We start from the raw sequence: 23449 nt of genomic DNA on the forward strand, positions 1-23449 counted from the left end.
CAATCAGAATGAATTTCAGGAACCAAAATGCTTTCTTTGTGCAGCCTGATCAGGAGCAGCAAACAATGTTATCCGTCTACTTCATTGTTGTCACTTGTCTTCACTTGCCCCCACCTCACAGTTGTGAAGAATATTCTTACATTATGAGTGGTCTGTGTCACTATTAAGAAAAATCATATACGAAAAAATACACATGCAGACTGTCCCTGGATAAAGTGACTTTTCTTCTTTAACTTCTCAACGTTCTTAACACAGCTCAAGGTTGTCATATTGAACTAGCCAGATGTTTAGCCGAAAATCTATCGCAGTCAGTCCATCCTTTGAAAAATAAGACTTTAGAGCCATCTTGCCCCAAAATGGTGACTAGACGGTCCTTTTAGGGTGACTGCTACCTTGGTTTAAGGAGCAATTTGACCCTCAGCTTGTATATCTGAGTTTCTAACACTGGAAGTTTCAGAATTTGCTCCCATGGGATGTAGTGATGGAGACCAACTTGGATGACTTCAAAGGGGGATTAGGCAAATGTGTGGAGGATTGCGTTGATGCACTCGCTGTGTGCTGCCTCCAGTGTTGGAGGCAGAACATAGCACACTGGCGCAATCCTCTGGGTACTAGTTGCTCACAGTCATGAGTGGGGTGTGTGCTGTTGCACTTGGGTCCTTGTTGTGGGCTTCCCTTTGGGGCATGTGGTTGGGCCACTTTGAGAAGAGTGGATTAGATGGATCTCTGATCCAGCAGGGCTCTTGATATGTTTTTATTGAAATGAGGGACCTGTTGCAGGACTTCCATCTTGCCCCAGCCTTGACTGTTGGCCATGTTGACAGGGGCCGATGGGAGTTCAGCAACATCTAGAAGGCCACAAGGTTCCCCCCACTCGTTGTTGCAATGCTTTGCCGAAAAAGAGACTGAATACGGCTGATACCCATCTGGAATCATCTTATCCCATTTCTTGGAGGGAGACTTCCTTCTGGACAAGTGAAAACACGATCCTCTGCTTGGCTCCTCCCCCCCCCAATGCACGGGATGGGCATGTAAATCATTGACTGTGCCTAGACTCGCAAATATTTCTAGAATTTTTGCAAATTGCCATTTTTTTCTTGTCGGGTGCCACATGGCCCAGCCCTAACTGAAGATGCCTGTGATTGAACCCAAGACCTATTTTCAGTAGGTTTTTTTTTAAAAATAATCCTTGTTTCCATGTTTGTCTCGCTGTAAGATTTGTCGGGACCCAGTTTCATGCGAAAGCAGTATTAAGAATCTGTTCCTTCTGTCTTTAGACAGCTTTGCTTGGTTGCCTGGTGGAGTTTTCTTATTCTCCTTACTCTCCTATTCGGCGTGCTCGCATTGTGGGAAGGATGCTTCTAAGTCAAGGCAAGGGCTTGGTTTGGTAGTAGTAATAATAATATAATAATAATTTATTATTTATACCCTGCCCATCTGGCTGGGTTTCCCCAGCCACTCTGGGCGGCTTCCAACCGAATATTAAAAACAGTACAGCATCAAACATTAAAAACTTCCCTAAACAGGGCCGCCTTCAGTTGCCTTCTAAAATAGTTGCTTATTGCCTTGACATCTGGTGGGAGGGCGTTCCACAGGGTGGGTGCCACTACCGAGAAGGCCCTCTGTCTGGTTCCCTGTAATCTCACTTCTCGCAATGAGGGAACCGCCAGAAGGCCCTCGGTGCTGGATCTCAGTGTCCGGGCTGAATGATGGGGGTGGAGATGCTCCTTCAGGTATACAGGACCGAGGCCGTTGCTGTAGCCTTGCCTATTTCTGGTGTAGCATGGGATGTATTTTGACACAAATCTGGCAGTGTGCACCAAAAAACAACTGAGACTAGATGCATGGTGACTGGTGACGACTTCCTAAGCAGGGCTGAGGGGAAAGGTCAACCAGACATCTACGCTGATTTTATGCCACAGCTGGAGAAGCTTGTGGTGGAGGTGCGGTAGACTGTTGCTGGGTTCTGAAGCTCCATCTTCTTTTGATACAGCTTACTCAACTTTGCAGCTCATGATTGAAGTTGTTAGCCCAGCAGCATCTGAACACAGCCACAAGTTCTCCATTATCAGATGGAACTTTGGTCTGAGCCAGCTGGGTCCCTATTATGAATGTCTCCTATTTTTCCCACCCATCTCCTAGCTCCAGTTTCTTTTAAATACATGAATGAAGCCAATTGTGAGCATTGGGATTTCATGGTCCATTTAGCTGCTCGAGATGCATTAAGGACTTTAAGCTTGTCTTGAGCTTGTCCTTCTGGATTGGTGAAGAAAGCTGCCTTAAAAAATAATAATGCTCTGACTCACTTCAACTTCATCAAAGCTGTCGACAGCTCTGGGAACCCTGCATTGTGTTCTGTATTCAGATGGCTGGTCCCAGATAACAGAGGCTCGTGCCTTGCCAGAAACACTTTTGGGTTTCATCTCTAGTGAAAATAAAAGTGTTAAATTGTCATCATCATCCTTTTTTTTAAATTACCTTCTAAGCAACCTTCTCAAGGTGATTTACACCTAAGATTATTGAACTAGTTAAAATTACAAAACCAGATACATTTAAAGCAAGACTGAAACCCTAACAAGTAGATGCTTGTGGCAAAGCCCCCTTTATCCACCTGAGAAAGCTTGTCGGAACAGAAATGCCTTCTGTTGTTTCCGGAATAAACTTGGCACTTGATTTGTTTGCTTTGTGTGTGCCTCCTCTCACAGTCTTGTGAGTGCAGATAGGATCACCAAAAAATCAAAACTTCCTCGTTCTGGTTGCCTCCACTAATCACTGCAAGTCTTCCACTGATATAACAATCTTTCCCAAACTCTGGGTTCTTGGAATATTTGAAGATGGAGATATGGTGGTTGTTGCTGTTTAGTCGTGTCTGACTCTTAGTGACCCCATGGACCAGAGCACGCCAGGCACTCCTGTCTTCCACTGCCTCCCGCAGCTTGGTCAAACTCATGTTCGTAGCTCCGAGAACACTGTCCAACCATGTTGTCCTCTGTCATCCCCTTCTCCTTGTGCCCTCAATCTTTCCCAGCATCAGGGTCTTTTCCAGGGAGTCTTCTCATGAGGTGGCCAAAGTATTGGAGCTATGAGGTGGTCCAAAGTATTGGAGATATGGTAGCCATCTTCAAATATCTCAAGGGCTGTCACATGAAGGAGGGAACAAGCTTGTTTTCTCATGCTCTGGAGGGTAGGACTTGAACCAATTGCTTCAAATTACAGGAAAGGAGATTCAGACTAATCATCGGGAAGAACTTTCTGACAGTAAGGGCTGTTGGGCAGTGGAACGGTCTCCCTCCGGAGGTTGTAGACTCTCCTTCCTTGGAAGTTTTTAAGCAGAGGTTGGATGACCATATGTCATGGATGCTATAGTTGAGATTCCTGCATTGCAGAGGGTTGGAGTCGGAAGACCTTCAGTGTCCCTTCCAACCTGACAGTTCTATGATTTTAGTGCGTGACCAACATGAGAGCCCTGCTGGATCAGGTCCACCTAGTCCAGCAGTTGACTTGCCACAGTGACCAGCCAGTTTGTCTCTAGAAAGCCTGCAGGCAGGGCTTTGAATATGGCAGCCCTCTCCTCAACACTACTTTCCAGCAGGTGACAATCAGAAATGTCCTTGATGTGAATATGGAAGTTCTATCTCACTGCTGTGGCTAATAAATGTATCAGTGGTTCTCCACCGCGCTCTGCCAAGTCATACCATTGTCCCATCTAGCCCAGAATTGTCTACACACTGAGATCATCTGCTGACTGATTTAAGTGATTTGCGCTTATCCCCTCCTCGCTATGTTTGGGCATCTAATGGTGGTTTTCTGACTGAAGTAGGTGGTCAGCCTTGAGGTGATGGAGCCTTGTTTTCAATAGAGATACCCTTCCCTTTACTTTCCAAGGTGTGACTGCAGCCCCATTAAAGCAGTAGGCCTATTGTATCACTTTTAGTGCCGGGGCTCAGGCTGCTGCGTGGAAGGATGAACATGTTGAACTTTTTTTTTCTACCAGCCCAATTTCTATGGAGGTTTCTGTTTAAATTGCAGCAAATGCAACAGTCTTGTGGTAGCCTTTTAAAGGCAAACGGGTTTACCGCAGCCTCGGCTGCCGTGTTTGCTGTCCTCCATTGCTGTCTTGGGTGCTTCTCCTTGTTTGCTTTAATGCCAGAGTGCTTTTATTTGTATAATTCAGGGCAAAGTACACCTGATTCTCGGTTTAGTCCCCAAATAATGCTGTTGTTGGGCACGGCCTGCGGCTCACACAGTCAGTAGCAGGGTACAAGTTCAGTGGCAAGAGTCTGGCTTTTTTAATTTAAAAAACCCAAATAATTCTCCAGCTTTCCTCCATTTTACAACCCCGTGGCATGGGTGCAGTGGTAGCATCCTGATGTCCTGGGCAGCAGCTGAGCCTTTCTCTCAGAGAGCCAGTGTGGTGTAGTGGTTAAGAGCGGTGGACTCGTAATCTGGGGAACCGGGTTCGCTTCCCCGCTCCTCCACATGCAGCTGCTGAGTGATCTTGGGCTAGTCACACTTCTTTGAAGTCTCTGAGCCCCACTCACCTCACAGAATGTTTGTTGTGGGGGAGGAAGGGAAAGGAGATTGTTAGCCGCTTTGAGACTCCTCCGGGTAGTGATAAAGCGGGATATCAAATCCAAACTCTTCTTGTCACCTGCTTCACCCTTAATAGTGTCTCTCCCACCTGGGAACCATGTTTTTCTGCCACAACTTGTCTCTCCCCCCCCCCCTCCACCCATCTACTAATATGTGCTAAGACCTATTTTATGTGAGAGGAGCTCAAATGGTGTTACTTTGTTTTCATTGCCATTTTGCTAAGCGGTTGTAATTGCGAGGGCAGAGCTAGCCTTAGAATTCTGGATTCGAATTCCTGTTTCATGTGCCTCCTTGTGATAGTTTTTTTAATGAAAATACGTGGCTCGTAAACATTTAAATCAGGCACCCCCAAACTTCGGCCCTCCAGATGTTTTGGACTACAATTCCCATCTTCCCCGACCACTGGTCCCGTTAGTTAGGGATCATGGGAGTTGTAGGCCAAAACATCTGGAGGGCTGCGGTTTGGGGATGCCTGATTTAAATACTGTAAAAAGTAAAATCTTTGCCTCTGAACTTTTCTGGGCAAGGGCTCCATTTGTAACACAATCCGCACTTCAGAAGTGGAGCCCAACTAATTTCTCCCTGCCTCTCTTTTGCTTCTCCCCTTAATGTTGTCAAAGCGGCTGAAGTTAGCAGTGCTTTGTGCTGGTTCGATTGCATGCAGGTGATTCTCCAGCTGCCCAACTAGATACCCTAGAGAAAGATCGGACTTTGTTCTCTGACCTTGCAAGTTATTTGTAGCTGCCTAGTTGTTCCAAAATATGGATTCACCCGAGAAATAGGAAGTCCGCTTCCCCCCGAAAAACATAACAAAAACTAGTGTATCAAGTTAGTTTTATCTCTTCTGGAATCTCCAGCTTCTGTGTGGGCTTATAAGGCAGCTCATATGCCCTTTGGCTATTTTTAGCGTGGAAAAAATTTCCCGGCCCCTGTGACTTCAGTTTTTAATGCAACTGGGTCCTATCCGGCATGCCTCTTCACCCTGGTGGCTGCATTCCCTGACACTGTGTCGCACATCCTTCTAATTCCACTGCATTACACAATTATATCGTTATGCGATTAGGGGGAGAAGGCTGTGAAATTTTAAAGGTGCTTCCTATTGAGAATCTTCTCTATGCCCACTATGTTGACCTCTTGCTTCCTTCTGGGGTTTTAATTTCTTTTTCTTTTTTGCTCCTCTGGCTCTCTTGGTTTGACCTACCATCTCATCACTGAGGACTAGAAACTTGGTGTTTTATGCAGTTAAATGCAGAGTGCAAATAGCCTTAATCCAGGGAGGGGAAAGAATACAAACATGTTAATATTGCACTATTGTCTTGGCACTTTTGTGGTACAAATGCAGTCTTGTGGCATCCTTCTCTCCTCTCCCATTCCAAAGCCCATGAGCTGTCAGGGCTCAACAGGGACTAGTTTCTTGGATATTTTCACCTCTCAGTTCCAGAAAATACGTAAGCCCCTTTCTCTCAAACTCCTGCCAAAGTTCCTCGAAAACTTAACGGTGGTGTAGATAATCATTTTCGTCTGTGGACTTTGTGAATGAGAGCCAAACAGTGTATGCAAAATTCATGATATTGATCTTCTTAGTTCAGGGGTCACCAAAGGCTCATGGACAAATTTGGGTTTTGGAGCAAGTGTTTGGAGCTTGCTCCCTTTGGTCACGTCTTTCACCTTTCCCCCAGATCAGTTCTTTCCCCCAGAAAGAGGGAAGGATTGCACACAGGCATACGAATTTTGCATTTCTGCACGTTCTGTGTGAAAGTCAGAATGAATAGAATTTCCGAGCCCTGATAAGCCTATAGAGCTGAAAGAGGAGGAGGGAAAGAGCATCGCTCTCCCAACTTCCTCCCTTTTTGTGTAATTTTTATGGGAGAAAAAAGTAACCACCCTCGCCACCAAAGGAGCAGCGAGTTTTGAGGGGAGGCGGAGCTCAGAAGCTTTTGGGGCCCTCGAGGACACTGTTGTGTCTACAGAAAGTGGCGCTGGTGCCTCCTTGTCCTAGTGTTTGGGTTTTAATTTAAAAGCACTTTGATGGGTCTGACCTGAATCCAGGGAAGGTTTCATCCCTTTCACCCCAGGAGATAATGCACCAGCAAATGGGTGTTCCACGAGTTTGTGCATTTGCCAAGTGCAGAATCCTCGAGTCTACTGATGAAACTGGAATCCCATCCCAGTCTTGGGATTCATGCCAGCATGTGCAACACAGCAGCTTGCCATGTATGTGTGTGCTGAAGTGAACATCAGCCAACTTCTTCCCTTCTCAGATCTTAGGCAGAGCTGCTCTGTCCGCCCCTTAAAAACCCTGTGCCGCTAGTTTGTTTCGGCCCTTATATGGATCCGCTTTACTGCAGGGTTTGTCCGTTCTGGAGGGGAGCTGTGCTTATTGATTCTGCAGCACGTAAAGGAGGAATTTGGGGGAGAAAAAACCAACTTCCTAAGAGAGCTGGTGCTATTGTGCCCACCAAACCCAATAATAATAATAATAATAATAATAATAATAATAATAATAATAATAATAATAAATTTCTTATTTATACCCCGCCCATCTGGCTGGGTTTCCCCAGCCACTCTGGGCGGCTTCCAACAGAAAAATGAAATAAAATAATCTATTAAACATTAAAAGCCTCTCCAAACAGGGCTGCCTTCAGAGGTATTCTAAAAATCTGGTAGCTGTTTTTCTCTTTGACATCTGATGAGGGCGTTCCACAGGGCGGGCGCCACCACCGAGAAGGCCCTCTGCCTGGTTCCCTGCAACTTGGCTTCTCGCAACGAGGGAACCGCCAGAAGGCCCTCGGCGCTGGACCTCAGTGTCCGGGCAGAACAATGGGGGTGGAGACGCTCCTTCAGGTATACTGGACCGAGGCCATTTAGGGCTTTAAAGGTCAGCACCAACACTTTGAACTGTGCTCGGAAACGTACTGGGAGCCAATGTAGATCTTTCAAGACCGGTGTTATGTGGTCTCAGCAGCCTCTCCCAGTCACTAGTCTAGCTGCCGCATTCTGGATTAGTTGTAGTTTCCTGGTCACCTTCAAAGGTAGCCCCACGTAGAGCGCATTGCAGTAGTCCAAGCGGGAGATAACCAGAGCATGCACCACTCTGGCGAGACAGTCTGCGATTTAGTAGATGTGAGCCACGTGTTCAATGTCTAGCGGACACATTTTTTTTTCCAGGCAAAAGCTGCAGGCATCACAGGAAGAGTATATTGCCAGAAGGGTGTGTCTGAATCTGACCCAGTGTGGAATTTCAGCTCATTGCCTCAGGTGGGCATGGGGAACAAGTGGCCTTCCAGATGTTGCTGAACTACAACTCCCATTATCCCTAGCCATGCTCTCTGACACTGATGGGAGTTGTAGTTCAGCAACATCTGGAGAGCCACGAGTTCCCAACACCAGACCTAAGGGAATTGCCTACTGGAGGAGGGAGCAGGGGACTTTCCAAGTTCTCATTGAGGTGGTAAATCTGTATCTAGGAGAAGCACTTTCACCCTTGCTTTCTACATGCAGGGATATATATATATATATATTTGTTGCCTTAGAGAGGAGTATTCCTACACACTCCTTGACCACTGTGATTTAAACTTGGACACAGGTTTTCCTTCTCCCGGTGCTGTAATTAGTTTACTCACCTGGGCGGATGGGAACCTGTTGTTGTACTTCAGCTCCCATCAGCCCCAGCCACTAAGTTCGGTGATAGGGATGATGGGAACTGTAGTCCAACCACATCGAAGACCCACAGGTAGAATCCTAAATTGTGGAGTTGGAAGGGATCCCGAGGGTCATCTATTCCAACCCTCTGCAATGCAGGATGCTGTTAATGCACTCTTGAGTATCATTGCATGTGAATTATACCCGGCACTTGGAATTTTAAATTCCCTTGTAAGGAAGGGTGTTTGGAAGGCAGGGAGAAAAGCAGCACCATAGGGGAAGAGCAGAGGCTGGCACAGGGCAACACAGCTACTTCTTGGGGAATTGCAGCACCTTTTGCATGCATATAGAATCCCACCCCTGCCCCGCCCCAAGTTTCTAGTCCTTTTGTGGGTGATTTCTAGTGAAGTTTCCAGAAAGTTGGCTGAATAGTGAACTGGGGAGGTATCGTGAGTGTCTCTGTTCCTTGCCCACCTCCCTTAATTAGAAACAGAGCATATGCAGTGTAAGTTTTCATCAGAGCAGGGTTGATGAATCTGTGGCCCTCCAGATCTGTGGCCCTCCGTCAGCCCCAGGCCAGCATGGGAGTTGTAGTTCTGGCAGCACCTGGAGAGCAAGTGGTTCCCCACCTTTGCCCTAAAAGTCTTGGCACTCTCTTGTTTTTGAACACCTGCTGCCTCTTGTGTCCTCTTGCAGTCCTGAATGCAAATCTGCGCTTTGCAGAACCGACTGTTATTAGTGTCCAATCTTTTTATTATTAGAGATCTGTTTCATGCTGCTGACCATCGTGATTAATGGAACCTCCATGTTCAGTGGGAGAATATATCCGAAACTCAGAAGGTGTGTGTGTGTGGGGGGGGCAGCAATGGGAGAGGGCTGTTGTCTGTCTTCTCCGCTTGTTGTGTGTTTCCTGGAGGTATGAGATAGCTCAGTTGGTAGAGCACGAGGCTCTCTTAATCTCAGGGTCGTGGGTTCAACCCCCACTTACGGCAAAACATTCCTGCGCTGCAGGGGGTTGGACTAGATGACCCTCGTGGTCCCTTCCATCCCAACAATGCTATGATTCTGTTATATCTGGCAGACCAGTGAGAGAGAACTGATGATGAACTAGAAGGATGCCTGCCTGATCCTGCTGGGCTCCTTTCAAGTTCATGCGCTGTGATGTACTCCCAAGCCTTCAGCTGCAGATGGTTTATAAACTTAAAGCTGCTTTAGCTCTTCTTCTTTTGGTTGCTCAGTTTTATTCCCAGCATCTCCAAAGGGGGATGGGTAAGTGGGTTGCTTTGCTCTCGAATGCTTCATCACACATAAGGGGAGAGCCTGGCTTTGGCTTCTGAGAACCTGAGTCCTGACAAAATTGCTGAAAAAAGCCCAACTTTGATGGGTGATTTACAACTGGGAGGCTCTTGTGTCTTGGGAATCACCAGTCCTCATGGCTCAATGATAAAAATAAAAATAATAAACTGGAATGTTGCAAGCAATTCTTTTTTAAAATAATAATACCGGTAATAATAATAAAAGCCGAGATTGTTCCTCCAGCAGCTAAGACCAGGGCATTGCACCTGCTTTGTCTCAATGCAGCCGCCTTCCCTCGCCCTCCTCGCATGCTTCGGGTGCCTCGCACTCAGCTTACCTTCTGCTTTCTTACTTCTGGAAAGTGTCCTGGGTTCCCCTTGGAGAGACCTCAAGATGCCATCATCGTTAAATGGCAGTAGAAGAAATCCCTGCAGATTTTCCTCTGCGTGAGAGAGTGAATCTTTTTGGAAAACTCTGTAAGCACATTGTCATCATAGCCTAGTTCCCAGTGAAGTGGGGCAAACCTGTGTCTGTGCTGTACCCCTCCAGACTTGTGGGTTGGGGAGGGCAACAAAGACCTCTTCCCCTGCATGCAGAAAAAGAGCGGGTCAGGCTCTTTCCCCACATGCAGGCTTTTTGCATGCGGGGAGTGTATGGAAGATCGTTCTGACACGTAAGCCTCCCCGCTCAAAGTCTGAGGGGTACAGCCGGGACACAGGCTTGCCCCCACTTCTCTGAGAACTAGACCTCGGAGCTGATATTCTTGGTTATACACTTCCAACCTTGGGAGGACAAGTCCGTGCCCTTGGAGACACCCACACTCTGCTGGCTGCCAATGTAAACTCTGAGAGTGTTCTGCAGCAAGCAGCTCTCTGAATGGGCAGCTGTTTACCCCTGACATTCCAGCCACAAGGCCTGCAGATTCTCCTCTGTTAAGGTAAGGAATGCCAGCCTTGTCTTTTTATAACTCGAGGGGAGCTCTTGCTCAAGTAACAGGTTGGGTAGAATACAATGTGAACCTCAATTTTTGTCATCTTGACGCTGGAATATTCCTATTGGGCTAGACCCGCTGAAATTAATGGGCATGAGTAAATTGGGTCCATTAATTCCATTGGGTCTTCTCTGAGTAGGACTTGGCCCTGATTCTCATGAAGGCAGGGATTTCCAAATTTATTTTAGATGGCAGCTGATGCACAACAGGTAGACTGCGTTCCCCTGTTGTTCAGCCTGCCTTGTGCCATACAGTTTGTTGTGCAACATTCAGTGCAACAAAGAGCACTTGTGTGTGTGTGTGTTGTTGTTGTTCTGTTCTATTGTGGATCTATGACGAACATCTCGGATGTACAGTATGTTGCTGTATTTGAGATCCTTATCTGCAACTATAAACATTTTTGCTCCTGTAAACCAAAAGAGAATAATCGCCATGTGATCTTTATGACCTTGAGGTCAAAATGAAGATCAGGGGTTACTGGGCAGAGCATGGGGTGCATTTGAGAAGGAAGATCATAGAAAGGTGACCAGCATGGTATATCGAACCAGGTGTTTGCAGCGCAGATTTTCTTCCGGCGGGTGATTTCCTCTGCTTGCTTATGTTGACGGTGCATATTTCATGGTTAAAGGTGTGGATGCATGTTGTCTGTGATTCAAAAGAAGGAGTCTAAGCATTCAGTGGGGCTCAGTTATGCGGGGAGACAGGGGGTTCCTTAATACAGTGGTGCCCTCCAGAAGCCATTGGACTACAACTCCCAACATCTCTGGCCTTTGGCCACGCTAGCTGGGGCTGATGGGAGTTGTAGTCCATTCACATCCATGGTTGGAGGCAGTGTTCTTCTGGATAATGTTGGTTGCTCGGAATCGCAGGTGGGGAGAGGGCTTTTGCACTTGGGTTTCTGCTTGCGGGCTCCCCCTTGGGGCATCTGCTTGGCCACTGTGACACTGTGGCGTAACCCAGCAGACTCTTCCTGAATTACGTAGGCCAGTATGTTGACTATTTCTGCTTTAATACCCACTTTTAGGCAAAACACACCTCCTAGATCCTTCAAAGCATAGCAGCTAAACCGACTGGGCCACTCTGACCCACTGCAACTCATTTTTATTTCCATTGTTAATTTGTAGGCCTCTATCATCATGTTGCTTATAGGGACCCAGGTGGCGCTGTGGGTTAAACCACAGAGCGTGCCGATCAGAAGGTCTGTGGTTCGAATCCCCGCGACGGGGTGAGCTCCCGTTGCTCGGTCCCAGCTCCTGCCAACCTAGCAGTTTGAAAGCATGTCAAAGTGCAAGTAGATAAATAGGTACCGCTACAGCGGGAAGGTAAACGGCGTTTCCGTGTGCTGCTCTGGTTCGCCAGAAGCAGCTTTGTCATGCTGGCCACATGACCTGGAAGCTATACACCGGCTCCCTTGGCCCATAGAGTGAGATGAGCGCCGCAACCCCAGAGTCGGTCACGACTGGACCTAATGGTCAGGGGTCCCTTTACCTTTACCCTGTTTCTCATATTTTAAGGCATCCCCATAAAATAAGCCATAGCAGGATTTTTAAGCATTCAAGGAATATAAGCCATACCCCGAAAATAAGACATAGTGATAGGAGCAGCAGCAATGCCGGCCGCGGCAGGAGGAGGAGGAAAAAAATAAGACATCCCTTGAAAATAAGCATAGTGTGTTTTTTTGAGGAAAAAATAAATATAAGACGTGTCTTATAATATGAGAAACACGGTACATTATCATGTTGTTCACTACTTGTTAGGATTTTATTTTTTAAAAAACACAGGTATTGATCATGTGGCTTACTTTGTATGTGAGGAGCTGCCTTTGAACTCTTCTAGGGAAGAATCTTAAATGCTTTGAATATTCACAGCCAAGTCTTCATGGAAAGTCCTACATAGTTTTAAACCAAAACACGCTCCCTTCCCGATTCCTAAAAAACCTGCTTTGCAACCCCAGAGTTACCTCTGAAATGTAAGCAGGCACCATCCCCTTTTTCCAAGGGTGTTTTCACAGCCTTTGAGGACTAGAAACTTTTATTTTTTAAAAAATCTTGAGCTATTCAAGATGGAGAAACTAGACTTCTGAGCCTCTGCAGCTTGGATGCCTGATTGCAGGCCAGTCTTGAGTGTTTCTGAGCACGGTTGGTGTGATCCTGGCTACGCAGCCTCTCATAACAGCAAGGCCACAAGGTTTTGGTGGCGTTTTGGTGAATGCTGGGCAAGCTCAGCCGCTCAGTTGTTAATGTTGCCAAAGCTAATCCTTTGCCAACTTGGCACTCCCTGGATGTCGTCCTTCCCATCATCTCCAGCCGGAGTGGCCAATAGCAATGGCGGTCAAGGAATGCTGGAGGGCTTAGATGTTCTCAGAACAGTGCGAGGAAAACTGAAGCTTTTAACGTGACGCTCTGTGTTTTTGTTTCTTTTTGTCTCTAGGTGTAATTGCTGAGGATCTGCAAAATGGCGCTCCGCTTCCGCACCTTGCTGCCCTTTGCCATCCCTGGAGTGCTGGCGCTCATTGGGTGGTGGTGGTTTTCTTCACGCAAAAAGGAGCGTGTGAGCAATCACGACAGGCGAGACTTGGCCAGCGTAGAAGAACACAGGATAGGCTCCCCCAAGAAAGAGCCTTCCGCTAGAGAAGGGGTGCCGTTGAACAGCCAGCCGCCCCTGCCCCCAGAAGCCAAGCGGCCTGCTGAACCAGCCTTTACCGTCGAGTCTTCAGCAAGCCTGCAGGCCCCTTTGGAAAGCGGCACTTGGCACTGGGATCCCCCAAGAGACCAGCCTGTCACGGCAAAAGCAACCATTGAATCTGACAAGGTTCAGGACGACAGTGAAAAACTGGAAGTGGCGGGGTGCCGAGGTGTACCTAGATCCGCCGCACAGGAGCCTTCCCTTCCGGGCGCTCAGATAGCCGACGATACCTGTGCTGGTGAAGCTTCTATCGAGAGGCCATTGGAAGCCACTCGAGTGGCAGACCGGGTGCCATTGCCAGTCTCGACGGCAGCAGCTCTGCTAGAGGAGTCTTCTAGTTTGGAGAAGTTTGGGGATAGCAGTTTGGAGGAGGTGGTCCAAGATGATGCACCAAAGAAGACTTTGAAAGAAGGCCTCTGTTCTGTAGCAGCTGCCTCCTCAGATGCAGGCTCTTTGGCCGCCCCATGCTCCCAGGTGGCAGATGATGCTGTTTCTCAACCCTCTGTGGATGCCACTGGAAAGGAAGAGATCAGTGGCGTCTGCGCTGGTGCAGCGGCCACAGAGATGGAAGCGGAGGCTAAATGCGTCGAACCTGCTAGTGCAGAATTGGCCCAGAAAGAAGAGACGTCCGGTTCGAACGCTGGTAGTATTTTGAAGCGCCATGGATTTGGAGATGTTGGCTGTAAGGGGAGTTTGGAGAAAGCGAGGGTGAGAGGCATCAGCTTAGACAAAGAAGAAGTTGAGAAGATTGAGCAGGTTGCCATACATATAATTTCCAACGTCATCCAGGCAGCCACCGAGGAAGTGCTTTCTGGGTCGGTCAACGACATGTCGGAAAGGATCTCTCAGATGGCCAGCCGGGTGGAGAAGATCTCCGTGGCAGCTGCTGGCCAGGCAGAGTGCAGCAAGGGCCATGGCTGTGCCGCTGAGAAAGTGGCGCCCGTAGAGGTGACTCCCCTGCTGGAAGAGAACGTCAACCGCCACGCCATGTACTCGAGCCACTTGACGCACGGCCTCTTGGGAAACCCAAGCCATGGCCTCCCCAGGGACTCCAGAAGCGCCGAGCAGCCTGCCAGCGACCCAGCCGCAAACCACGAGGACGAGTTGGAAGACGCTCAGACGATGACGGAAGATTCTGGCTGCAGCGCCTGCACCTCGGAAGACGGGGCGAGTGCAGAGGACCTCTTGAAAAGCACCTCCTCTCCCGCTTTGGGGCAGCGACTGGATTTGCTGAACATGCCCGCACTCAAAGACTCGGAACACAAGCTGGTGTCCAGCAAAAAGCCTCCCTCCTCCCCTACGCTAGCGGAGAACAAAGTGCCGTACAGCAATGGAGTGCTGAAGGAAGACTGCCCTCATCGGAGGCACGGCCAGCCGTGGTCAGCAGAAACGGATGCAGACAACTCAGGGGGTAAGGATTCCTGCGTCTCGGTTTTCTTGCGTGTGTCCTGTTTGTTCCCCCCCCCAAAAAAAATTTATTTACTGTGTTAACTGCCCATCAAACGATTCTGAGTCCTGCTTCCTTGGAGAGCTATGAGCATCTTACACTGGGCTGCTCTGGGGGTAAAAGTAAGGGTGTGCTTTTGGGGGTCACTCTAGAAATGTATTGGCAGCAGATTTGGGGCACACCGAAAAGTCCTGCTATTCTCAGCTTGTCATGAATGTGTCAGGTTTGCTATTGTGAGATGTGGAGGCAGCTTAAATAGCTTTAAAATGGAGCTTGGCTCTTTCAGTTATTGTTAGGCCTGATAACTAAGTGGAACCACTGTTGTCGGAGGAGCTGTCATGGTGCTTTCCTGATGTATGTATGTTTGTTGACTCTATATCCTTTCGGAAGGAGCCCAGGAGGGCAGACGTGTCCACAATTTAAAAACAGAATGCAAGCATTCTAAAACTGTTAAAGCACTCTTAAGATTCTCTAGGGAGGGCACTTCACAACCAGGATGCTACCACCAAAAAGGCCCACTCCTCATTAGTCACCTACATGCCCCAGGTTGGAATGGGCATATGGAGAAAGGCCTCTGAAGATGATACTGAAGTCTGGGCAGGTATATCTGGAGGGATATGATCCTTCAAGTAACCTGGCCCTGAGCTGTACAGGGCTTTGAAACGTTAATACCAGCACTTTGAATTGGGCCTGGAAAAGGGCAGAAAGCCAGCACGGATGCTGTAACCATGCATGTTTTGATGATTCCCCCCCCCCCCCAGTAGCATATTTTAATGACATGGCTTTATTTTTTTAATTTTCTGTGTGATTGGTTTTGTACTTGTAAACTGCATAGAAGCTCCATTTGGCTTTTAAGCGGTATGTAAATTAATCGGTTTTTATAATTGTTGTTGATGATGAGGATAACGTATTGTTGGGTGTTCCATCTCCCCTCACCTGCAAGATCTTTCGTAGAGGTCAGGACCCTGATCTATTCTTAAAAGCTCCCCTTGTGCTGAATGGTGTTTATTTATATTTATAGATAGAACTGGCAGTTCAGGAGGCCCCACAGAACTTGTTCACTCTGCTGTAAAGTATGTGTATATGTTAGATTTACTAGAATTATCAAGGTGGGTTAGCGTGAACAGTCCTTAAACTCAAGATGACTTTAGAGGAGTTTTTGTTTTGTATTTGTGAACCCACGCAAACCTCTTGCAATATTGCCTTTCTCTTAGACACAAGGGGCAGCTAGCCTGAAGCCTTCTTCTATCTATTGTTGGTCACCCAACTCTCATCAGCCCCAGCTGATGGGATTTGTAGTCCACAAGCACCAGGAAGGCAGTAGGGTCACATTATCTAAATGAGTGTAGAACAGGCATCCCCAAACTTCGGCCCTCCAGATGTTTTGGACTACAATTCCCATCTTCCCCGACCACTGGTCCTGTTAGCTAGGGATCATGGGAGTTGTAGGCCAAAACATCTGGAGGGCCGCAGTTTGGGGATGCCTGGTGTAGAACTTCAGGCTTGGTTTCTAGTGTTTAATGCTGTATTGATGGCTGTGTTTGTTGAAGGCAATGAACACCCTGGCTTAGGCTGTTTTGGGATGGGGGTCTTCCACTCCATGAGTCTATGCCAAATCATTCCTCACCTGGGTTTCTTTCAGTAGCAAAGTGGAAAATTTGTAAGGGCCCTATGGGTTCTTGAATGTTCACTCTCGGGAGCATGCATGTGGGAAGACGCAGGCTATACATAAGCTATACATTTAAAGCACATTCCACCCCCTGCAAAGAATCCTGGGAGCTGTAGCTCACCTCTCGCAGAGGGTTGTATCCAGTGCTAGCCCCACTCAAGAGTAGACCCATTGAAATTAATGGATATGGCTAACCTAGGCCCATAAATTTCATTGGGTCTATTCTTCTGAGTAGGCCTTGTCTGCATACAACACAATGAGACAATTCCCGTGTGTGTGTGTGTGTGTGTGTGTGTGTGTGTGTGTGTGTGTGTTATAGAGGGGAGGGGTGCTTTAAATGTATGGTGTGCCACGAATGGAAAGACCCCCCCTTTCCCTCACCTTGCTTTGTAGAATTAGGAGGATCCCGTTTCAGAACTCCTGCTAAGTGTGTAGTTTCGCCCCGGCTCTGAATACTTCCTCATATTTCAAACTTACTTATTTATGTATAAGGTTCTGTAACGTGCCTCAGAGCTGCGTAACTCATCTCTCTTTGTAGGTTCGGATGTAAATAGCATGGATTCAGTGGACATTGGCTGTGCCCACAGAAATAAGGACAGCTGCCAGCATTCGAAGACCGGAGCAGATTCTAATAAGACAGAGCTTGTTATCTGGGAGATCGAGGTACCAAAGGTAATGCCCCACATTTCTGGTGGAATCTGGCCTAACCAAAGTCTTGCTTCACACCTGAAAGCATGTTGACTATATTTACACATGGCTGTATCAATGCAGAATTGTTCAGACGTAACGGAAACTTATAAGACATGCCAAGCAGGAATTGTTGAATACATCTTCATATTAATCCTCTCTCCCTGAGGACTTGTGGATGAGCGTGTGTGTGTTTAGACATGGAAGCGTTTGTACAAGCAACTGGGATTTTGGGGGAGCTTTCAGGGCCCATATGAGAGCAGGTTGGAGGAGAATTCCTGGAGACAGTTTTGCTCAAGGCGTTTAAAAAGATAGAGAAGTAGACAGGTGGTGGTGAGGGGCTCCTTTGGGTGTCTCACTGCAGCCTGAAGAAGCTCATCCCGGAGGGGAGTGGCTGGCTAGTGTAGAAAGGTGGAAGAGTAGCTGACAGAGCCTCCCATCTAGTCATTTCTCCTGACTTCAAACCTCAGAAGGGATCCGATCTGATCTAGCTCAGCGTTGTTGACACGGGCTTGGCAGCAGGTCTCCCAGGCTTCATGAAGGGAGTCTCTCCCAGCCCTCCCTGGAGATGCTGGAAAATGGACCTGGGGCCAGAAAAGCTGAAGCTCTGTATGCTGAGCTATGACTCTTCCTCAAACCCATTCCTTGATGCAGCAAACTCTTTTGAGATGGAGCTTCAGCCTGACAGGTGGTGCTCCAACCTCTGCTTGGAGACCTCCAGTGAGGGAGACCCCAAACAGGTCCCACTGCGTCAGCTGCTATTCACTTCAAGAAGGTTTTCATAACGTTCAGCCAGGACCCACCGACTTCAGCTTGCTTCTGTGCACAGAACGTTCCTTCATGCTGTTTTTGTTTCCTGCAGCATTTAGTCGGACGGCTGATTGGGAAGCAGGGGAGGTATGTCAGCTTCTTGAAACAAACGTCCGGTGCCAAAATCTACATTTCCACGCTACCTTACACCCAGGACTTCCAGATCTGCCATATAGAAGGTGAGTGGGTGGGATGGCAGATGGCTGAGTGAGTGGTTTGGCTGGGTCTCTTGCGGGGCGTCTAACCAAGAGGTTGTGCCTAGGCAGCTGCCTTTCCATGGGTCCCCTGTTGGAAGCAGTATGCCTCTGCACACCAGTTGCAGGGGGAATCCCAGGTGCGGAGAGGGCTGCTGTGCTCAGGTTCTGCTTGTGGGGCTTCCCTTGAGGACATCTAGGAACATAGAAAGCTGCCTTTTGGGCTATTGATCCACCTAGCTCAGCATTGTCTACACCAGGCATCCCCAAACTGCAGCCCTCCAGATGTTTTGGCTTACAACTCCCATGATCCCTAGCTAACAGGCCAGTGGTCAGGGATGATGGGGATTGTAGCCCAAAACATCTGGAGGGCCGAAGTTTGGGGATGCCTGGTCTACACAAACTAGCAATGGCTCTTTAGGATTTCAGACAAGGATTTTCTCCCAGGTGTCATGGGTTGGTTGGATGCAGAGGAATAGTGGGAGGAACCGGCTGGGGAACTCCCAAGGGAAGAAGGTTCAGGACACAGGCAGTGGTGGTGGGACAACGATGAGTGGTCAGAGGGAGGAGGTGGTGTCGGAAGTTGACAGGTACCAGGGCTCAGTGAGGGAGGAGAGTTGGTGACAGAGAGAAGTCAAGAGGCAGAAGCTGAAGCTGGCGAGTGGGATGAGGGAGGCCAAGAGGCAGAGATGAGTCAGGCTGCTGAAGAGTCACGGGTGTCTCTCCGTCCTGCTGTGACAAGCTCCCTTCCCCAGAACCAGAAGAGGCATGAAGCGAGCGGAGGAAAGACAGGCATGCAGGTGCAGTCTTGAGTCACTTGGAGAAAACCCTGGAGAGGAGGAGACAGCTGTGGGGAGGCAGGGACCTTAGGGACCTTTAGTCTCGTCGCCTGATCCAGGGGGGCAAGACCTACCAGGGATGAGTTCCTGTGTTCATTAGGCCTGACACTCCACCAAGTCTGTGCAGGTCCTTTTCTTGCCAATAAGCAGTTAGCTCCAGTGTGCATGGTGCTCTACCACTGACCTATGGCCTTTCCCCACCTGGTGGACAATTGTGAGAACAGAGTGCTGAGCTAGATGGGCCTTTGGCCCAATGCATCAGGACTCCTCTTACACCCTTACATGTCACATGGTTGGTCCACGTAGCCTGGCAGAAGCTGTTCTCCTGTTATCTGTGCAGCCTTGAACAAGTCACTCTTGTTGTGGCGAGCACAGTTAATCACCCTGCCTCACAGAGATGCAGACAAGTTTGATCTCCTGCTTTGTCTCTGGAAACCTCCTAAGCATCTGCCTCTTTTTCTCTCCTTCACCCCCCCCCCCGCCCCCCAAAAGGCTCTCAGCAAAATGTCGACAAAGCCCTGAGCCTGATCGGCAAGAAGTTCAAGGACCTGAGCCTCACCAATATTTATGCGCCACCACCTCCCCCGCTGCCAGTGCATTCTCTCCCCATGACCTCCTGGGTAAGTGCAGGGTCTGTGGGATATCTTTGGGGCACCTTAAAGAGCTCCATGAGACACCAGCTGTTGGAGGAGTCAGACTCGCTGGTTGGTGGGCTGCAGCATCATGTGGGTCCCTTTTGGGCAGGTCTCTCTAGTTAAGACTCCTGGGCAGTGGCGTGCAGTGAAACATCTTTGTAGCGGAACAATTAGGGCCAGAGGTGCCAGCTTGTGAGGGCGATGTCATGTGCGCAAGCATTGCGCCTCCCTAAGCTGGGCAGAGGGATGCGGGTGGCGCTGTGGGTTAAACCATAGAGCGTGCCGATCAGAAGGTCGGCGGTTTGAATCCCCGCGACGGGGTGAGCTCCCGTTGCTCGGTCCCAGCTCCTGCCAACCTAGCAGTTCGAAAGCATGTCAAAGTGCACGTAGATAAATAGGTACCGCTACAGTGGGAAGGTAAATTGCATTTCCGTGTGCTGCTCTGGTTCGCCAGAAGCGGCTTTGTCATGCTGGCCACATGACCTGGAAGCTGTACGCCGGCTCCCTTGGCCCATAGAGTGAGATGAGCGCCGCAACCTCAGAGTCGGTCACGACTGGACCTAATGGTCAGGGGTCCCTTTACCTTTACCTTTTTAAGCTGGGCAGGTTCCCAGGCTTTGGGAAGGAGGCGCCTGACTTTTAATACTTCAATACTCTAATTTACCAGGAACATTTAGGGACTAGCCTGGTGCCCTATGTCCACTGACCACACACCACTGCTCCTAGGTTCTCAAATGTGTAATGTGTGCCCTGCATATATAACAGGCTTTGTGTGGGTGTGGGGAGATCTGTACAGTTGTGTGTGTGTGTTTTTAAGGCACTTTTAAAATTTTATGTTTGGTTTGGAGTTGAAGGGCAGGAATGGAAGATATTTGCCCCCTAGAGCAGGAATGGGGGACCTGTGGCCCTCTCTCTGGCCACACACACAAACACACAGAACCTCTGAGGATGGAGATGCTACCACGAGGACCCCCTTTGCTGATCTCAGCACCTGAGAGAGCCTGTAGGAAGGGGGACGATCTTTCTGATATTTGGGCCTGAGTCATTTAGGGCTTTAAACACTAATGTGAACACATTGAATTGGGTTTGGGAATGAATGGGCAACCAGTGCCGCTGTTTTAAAACGGGGGTTACATGAGACATAAGTGGGAAATCCAGCCATTAACCTGGCTGCTGCTTTGTGGACCAACTGGTGTTCCCTAGCCATCTTCAGGGGCACCTGCTCGTTGCAATAATCCAAGATGTCACCTGAGTGGAAAAACACATTCTCTCTCCGACAGCTCATGCTTCCCGATGGGGTCACGGTGGAAGTGATTGTGGTCAACCAAATCAACGCAGGACACTTGTTTGTGCAGCAGCACACGCACCCCACTTTCCACGTACTCCGTAGTCTAGACCAACAGATGTACCTCTGCTATTCGCAACCAGGCATTCCAACCATGCCGACACCGGTGGAGGGTGAGTGCTTCTCCTTTCGATGTCTCTGGGGCGCCTAACTTCCACCATCAACGGCTCTTACCGCAAGCCGCTTGCGTTGGATGTGGAAAGGGATCCAGCAGACACAGCTTTTCCCCTTGCAGTTTCCCAGGCCTTTGATCAGCACAACATTGCTCTCCCCTGTGTCTTGCAGAATTTTAAAAAAGCACCCAAGTTTGTTTTTTATTATTTATTTATTCATTTCCCATATTACATCTATACAAGTCATACCTTAGTCTTACATAGACTTCCTGACTTACCTTCCATTGACGTCTTACTTCATATTCTTAGTTTGCTACATCTCCTTATATTTTCTCCCCCGTTTATTATTTTCCTTATCTTTGTCTTGTCTCCTGCTGCGCATAGGCTTATCCCACTTGCCAGTTAACCTTAAGACCACCACTTTTCTTTAAATATTCTCCAACATGCTCCCACTTGCCTCTTGTTTAGTTCCTCCAGGCTGCTGCCGGTGTTGCATATACAGAATAAACAATTAACAGTCCTTAGGCTGGGAAATGCCTAAAATGTTCATTGCCACAGCGCAGCTTGCTAAATCTCTCTATTCAAATCTCTGTCTGTCCTGACTCGGTTCCATTAGTTGAGCTGCTCTGATTTCAGAGGAGCAGGGTGCCAAGGGAGCAAACAGAAGTCTGTCTGTCTGTCTGTCTGTCTGTCTGTCTGTCTGTCTGTCTGTCTGTCTGTCTTCCTTCCTTCCTTCCTTCCTTCCTTCCTTTCTAACTGAAAATACAGCCATAGGAAGCTGCTTTATATATTTCATTTCATTTTACTTTTAATTAGTATACCACCTTTCTATATTGCTATACACAAGTAGGTTTACAGCAACAAAATAGACAACACACACATAATAATCTGAGCCAATTCAGAAAATCATTGTATAGAATCAGACCTCTGGTCTATTTAGCTCTATGTTGATAAGCAGCAGCTCTCCAGGGTTTCAGGCAGAAGTCTCTTCCAGCCCTACATGGGAGATGCCAGGGATCGACTCCGGGATGTTCTGCATGCAAAGCACATGTTCTACACCAGTGTTTCCCAAACTTGGGTCTCCAGCTGTTTTTGGACTGCAATTCCCATCATGCCTGACCACTGGTCCCGCTAGCTAGGGATGGTGTGAGTTGTAGTCCAAAAACAGCTGGAGACCCAAGTTTGGGAAACCCTGCTCTACACCCTGAGCTAAGCCCCTTCCCAGAGCTCTAGAAGCCATTTCAGGTGAACTGAGCAGCATTTTGGATCACAAACAAGTCAGACAGTTCTCTATAATATGGTCACCAGCCACTCACAGATAAGCCTCCCACTTACGGCCTATGAAGGAATGAAGAATTGATAGTGGTTTTATCATTAAGGTGCCAGTGCTGTCAGAAGCGTATTCAATTGTCTCTGCAGGTGATGCAAACGTAGGAAAACGTCAAACCAAAGGCTAAGGCGCCAAGTTAATTTCAGTCTTCACTTTAGATTCTACCTTTAGCACTGAATAGCATGAGAGTCATTCTCCCAGTTTTCGGTTTGCTCCTAAAAGAGAATAACAGCAACCTTATCTTTGGGTGCTGTAAGAGAGAGGGCTTGCAGAGAGCAGCCCACTCTGCTTACTTCCACCAGCTGGGAGAGCAGCAGCGAGGGCAGCAAGTCTGGGAGGGAAAACCAGGAACAGGAAGTGGTAAAGACGGGCCCAGGGCTCTGCAGAGTCCTGGAGGCTCAGCTCCAGGTTGGTAGCGGGGAAGCAGGGGAGGAGCTAGCTTCAGCAGGGACTGGAAAAGAGGGGGGAGGTAGAACGGCACCTCAGGAGCCTGGTTTGGGACCAGGGAGCAACCATAGAGCCAGGAGGAGGGGCGTTTGGATGCCCAGTCTTAAAAGGGGGGTCAGAGCCCGCGAGACACCATTGCGGGCTTCTGCCTCATGCAGAGCAGACATGATTAGAGACATCTCACCACTGTATATAGCATGCACAATAGAACTCTGAAAATCCAGAGGAGGTGTGGAGTGCTTACTCGGGAGTAGCCAACACCCATCTGTGACAGGTGCTTAAACTGTAAAGGTTCAAAGTGGGTAAGTGATTGCTGGGGAACATGATGAGGCTTTTGCACTGGACAGGAAGTTGGAAACTCTCAGACTTTCTGCATGAAGAAGAGAAATAAAATAATGGCACTTAGATGCCATTATTGAAGATAATGCTTGTTTATAGAGAGTGGTGTTTTTGGGTGTTATATTGGGGTGGTTGAAATGAATATTGTTTATATATAGTGGACAGGTGAAGAATTGGAAGTTCTTTAGTTTCTGAACTCTTATTTTTCTTTCTCTCCCTTTTAATACCTTTTCTATTTCCTGTTTTGTTATTTCTTTCTCCCCCCCTTTCTCTCTCTCTGTTTTTATCTTACTTAGATTAATGTCTTAGTTTGGATTAAAAAAAGATATCTGAAATTAAACTTTGTAGTTCTTTTTATAAACCCTAATATAGTTTATTCTATATAAA

General features: G+C 48.1%; 1 protein-coding gene across 3 annotated transcripts in view; it reads left to right on the forward strand.

Annotated features, from left to right (window-relative positions):
- Window positions 1-23449, forward strand: part of AKAP1 (A-kinase anchoring protein 1) — a 40525-nt gene that overhangs the window by 10747 nt on the left and 6329 nt on the right. For all 3 annotated transcript variants that reach the window (XM_035139254.3, XM_060268536.2, XM_035139257.3), the window contains 5 exons: window positions 12953-14618; window positions 16862-16995; window positions 17873-17999; window positions 19346-19473; window positions 20769-20946. In XM_035139254.3, coding sequence (XP_034995145.1) covers window positions 12977-14618; window positions 16862-16995; window positions 17873-17999; window positions 19346-19473; window positions 20769-20946 — 2209 coding nt within the window. In that variant the 5' untranslated portion in view covers window positions 12953-12976. The remainder of the gene's footprint in view (window positions 1-12952; window positions 14619-16861; window positions 16996-17872; window positions 18000-19345; window positions 19474-20768; window positions 20947-23449) is intronic.

This window comes from Zootoca vivipara, chromosome 14 (genome assembly GCF_965207765.1).
Source record: "Zootoca vivipara chromosome 14, rZooViv2.hap1.1, whole genome shotgun sequence".
NCBI lineage: Eukaryota > Metazoa > Chordata > Lepidosauria > Squamata > Lacertidae > Zootoca > Zootoca vivipara.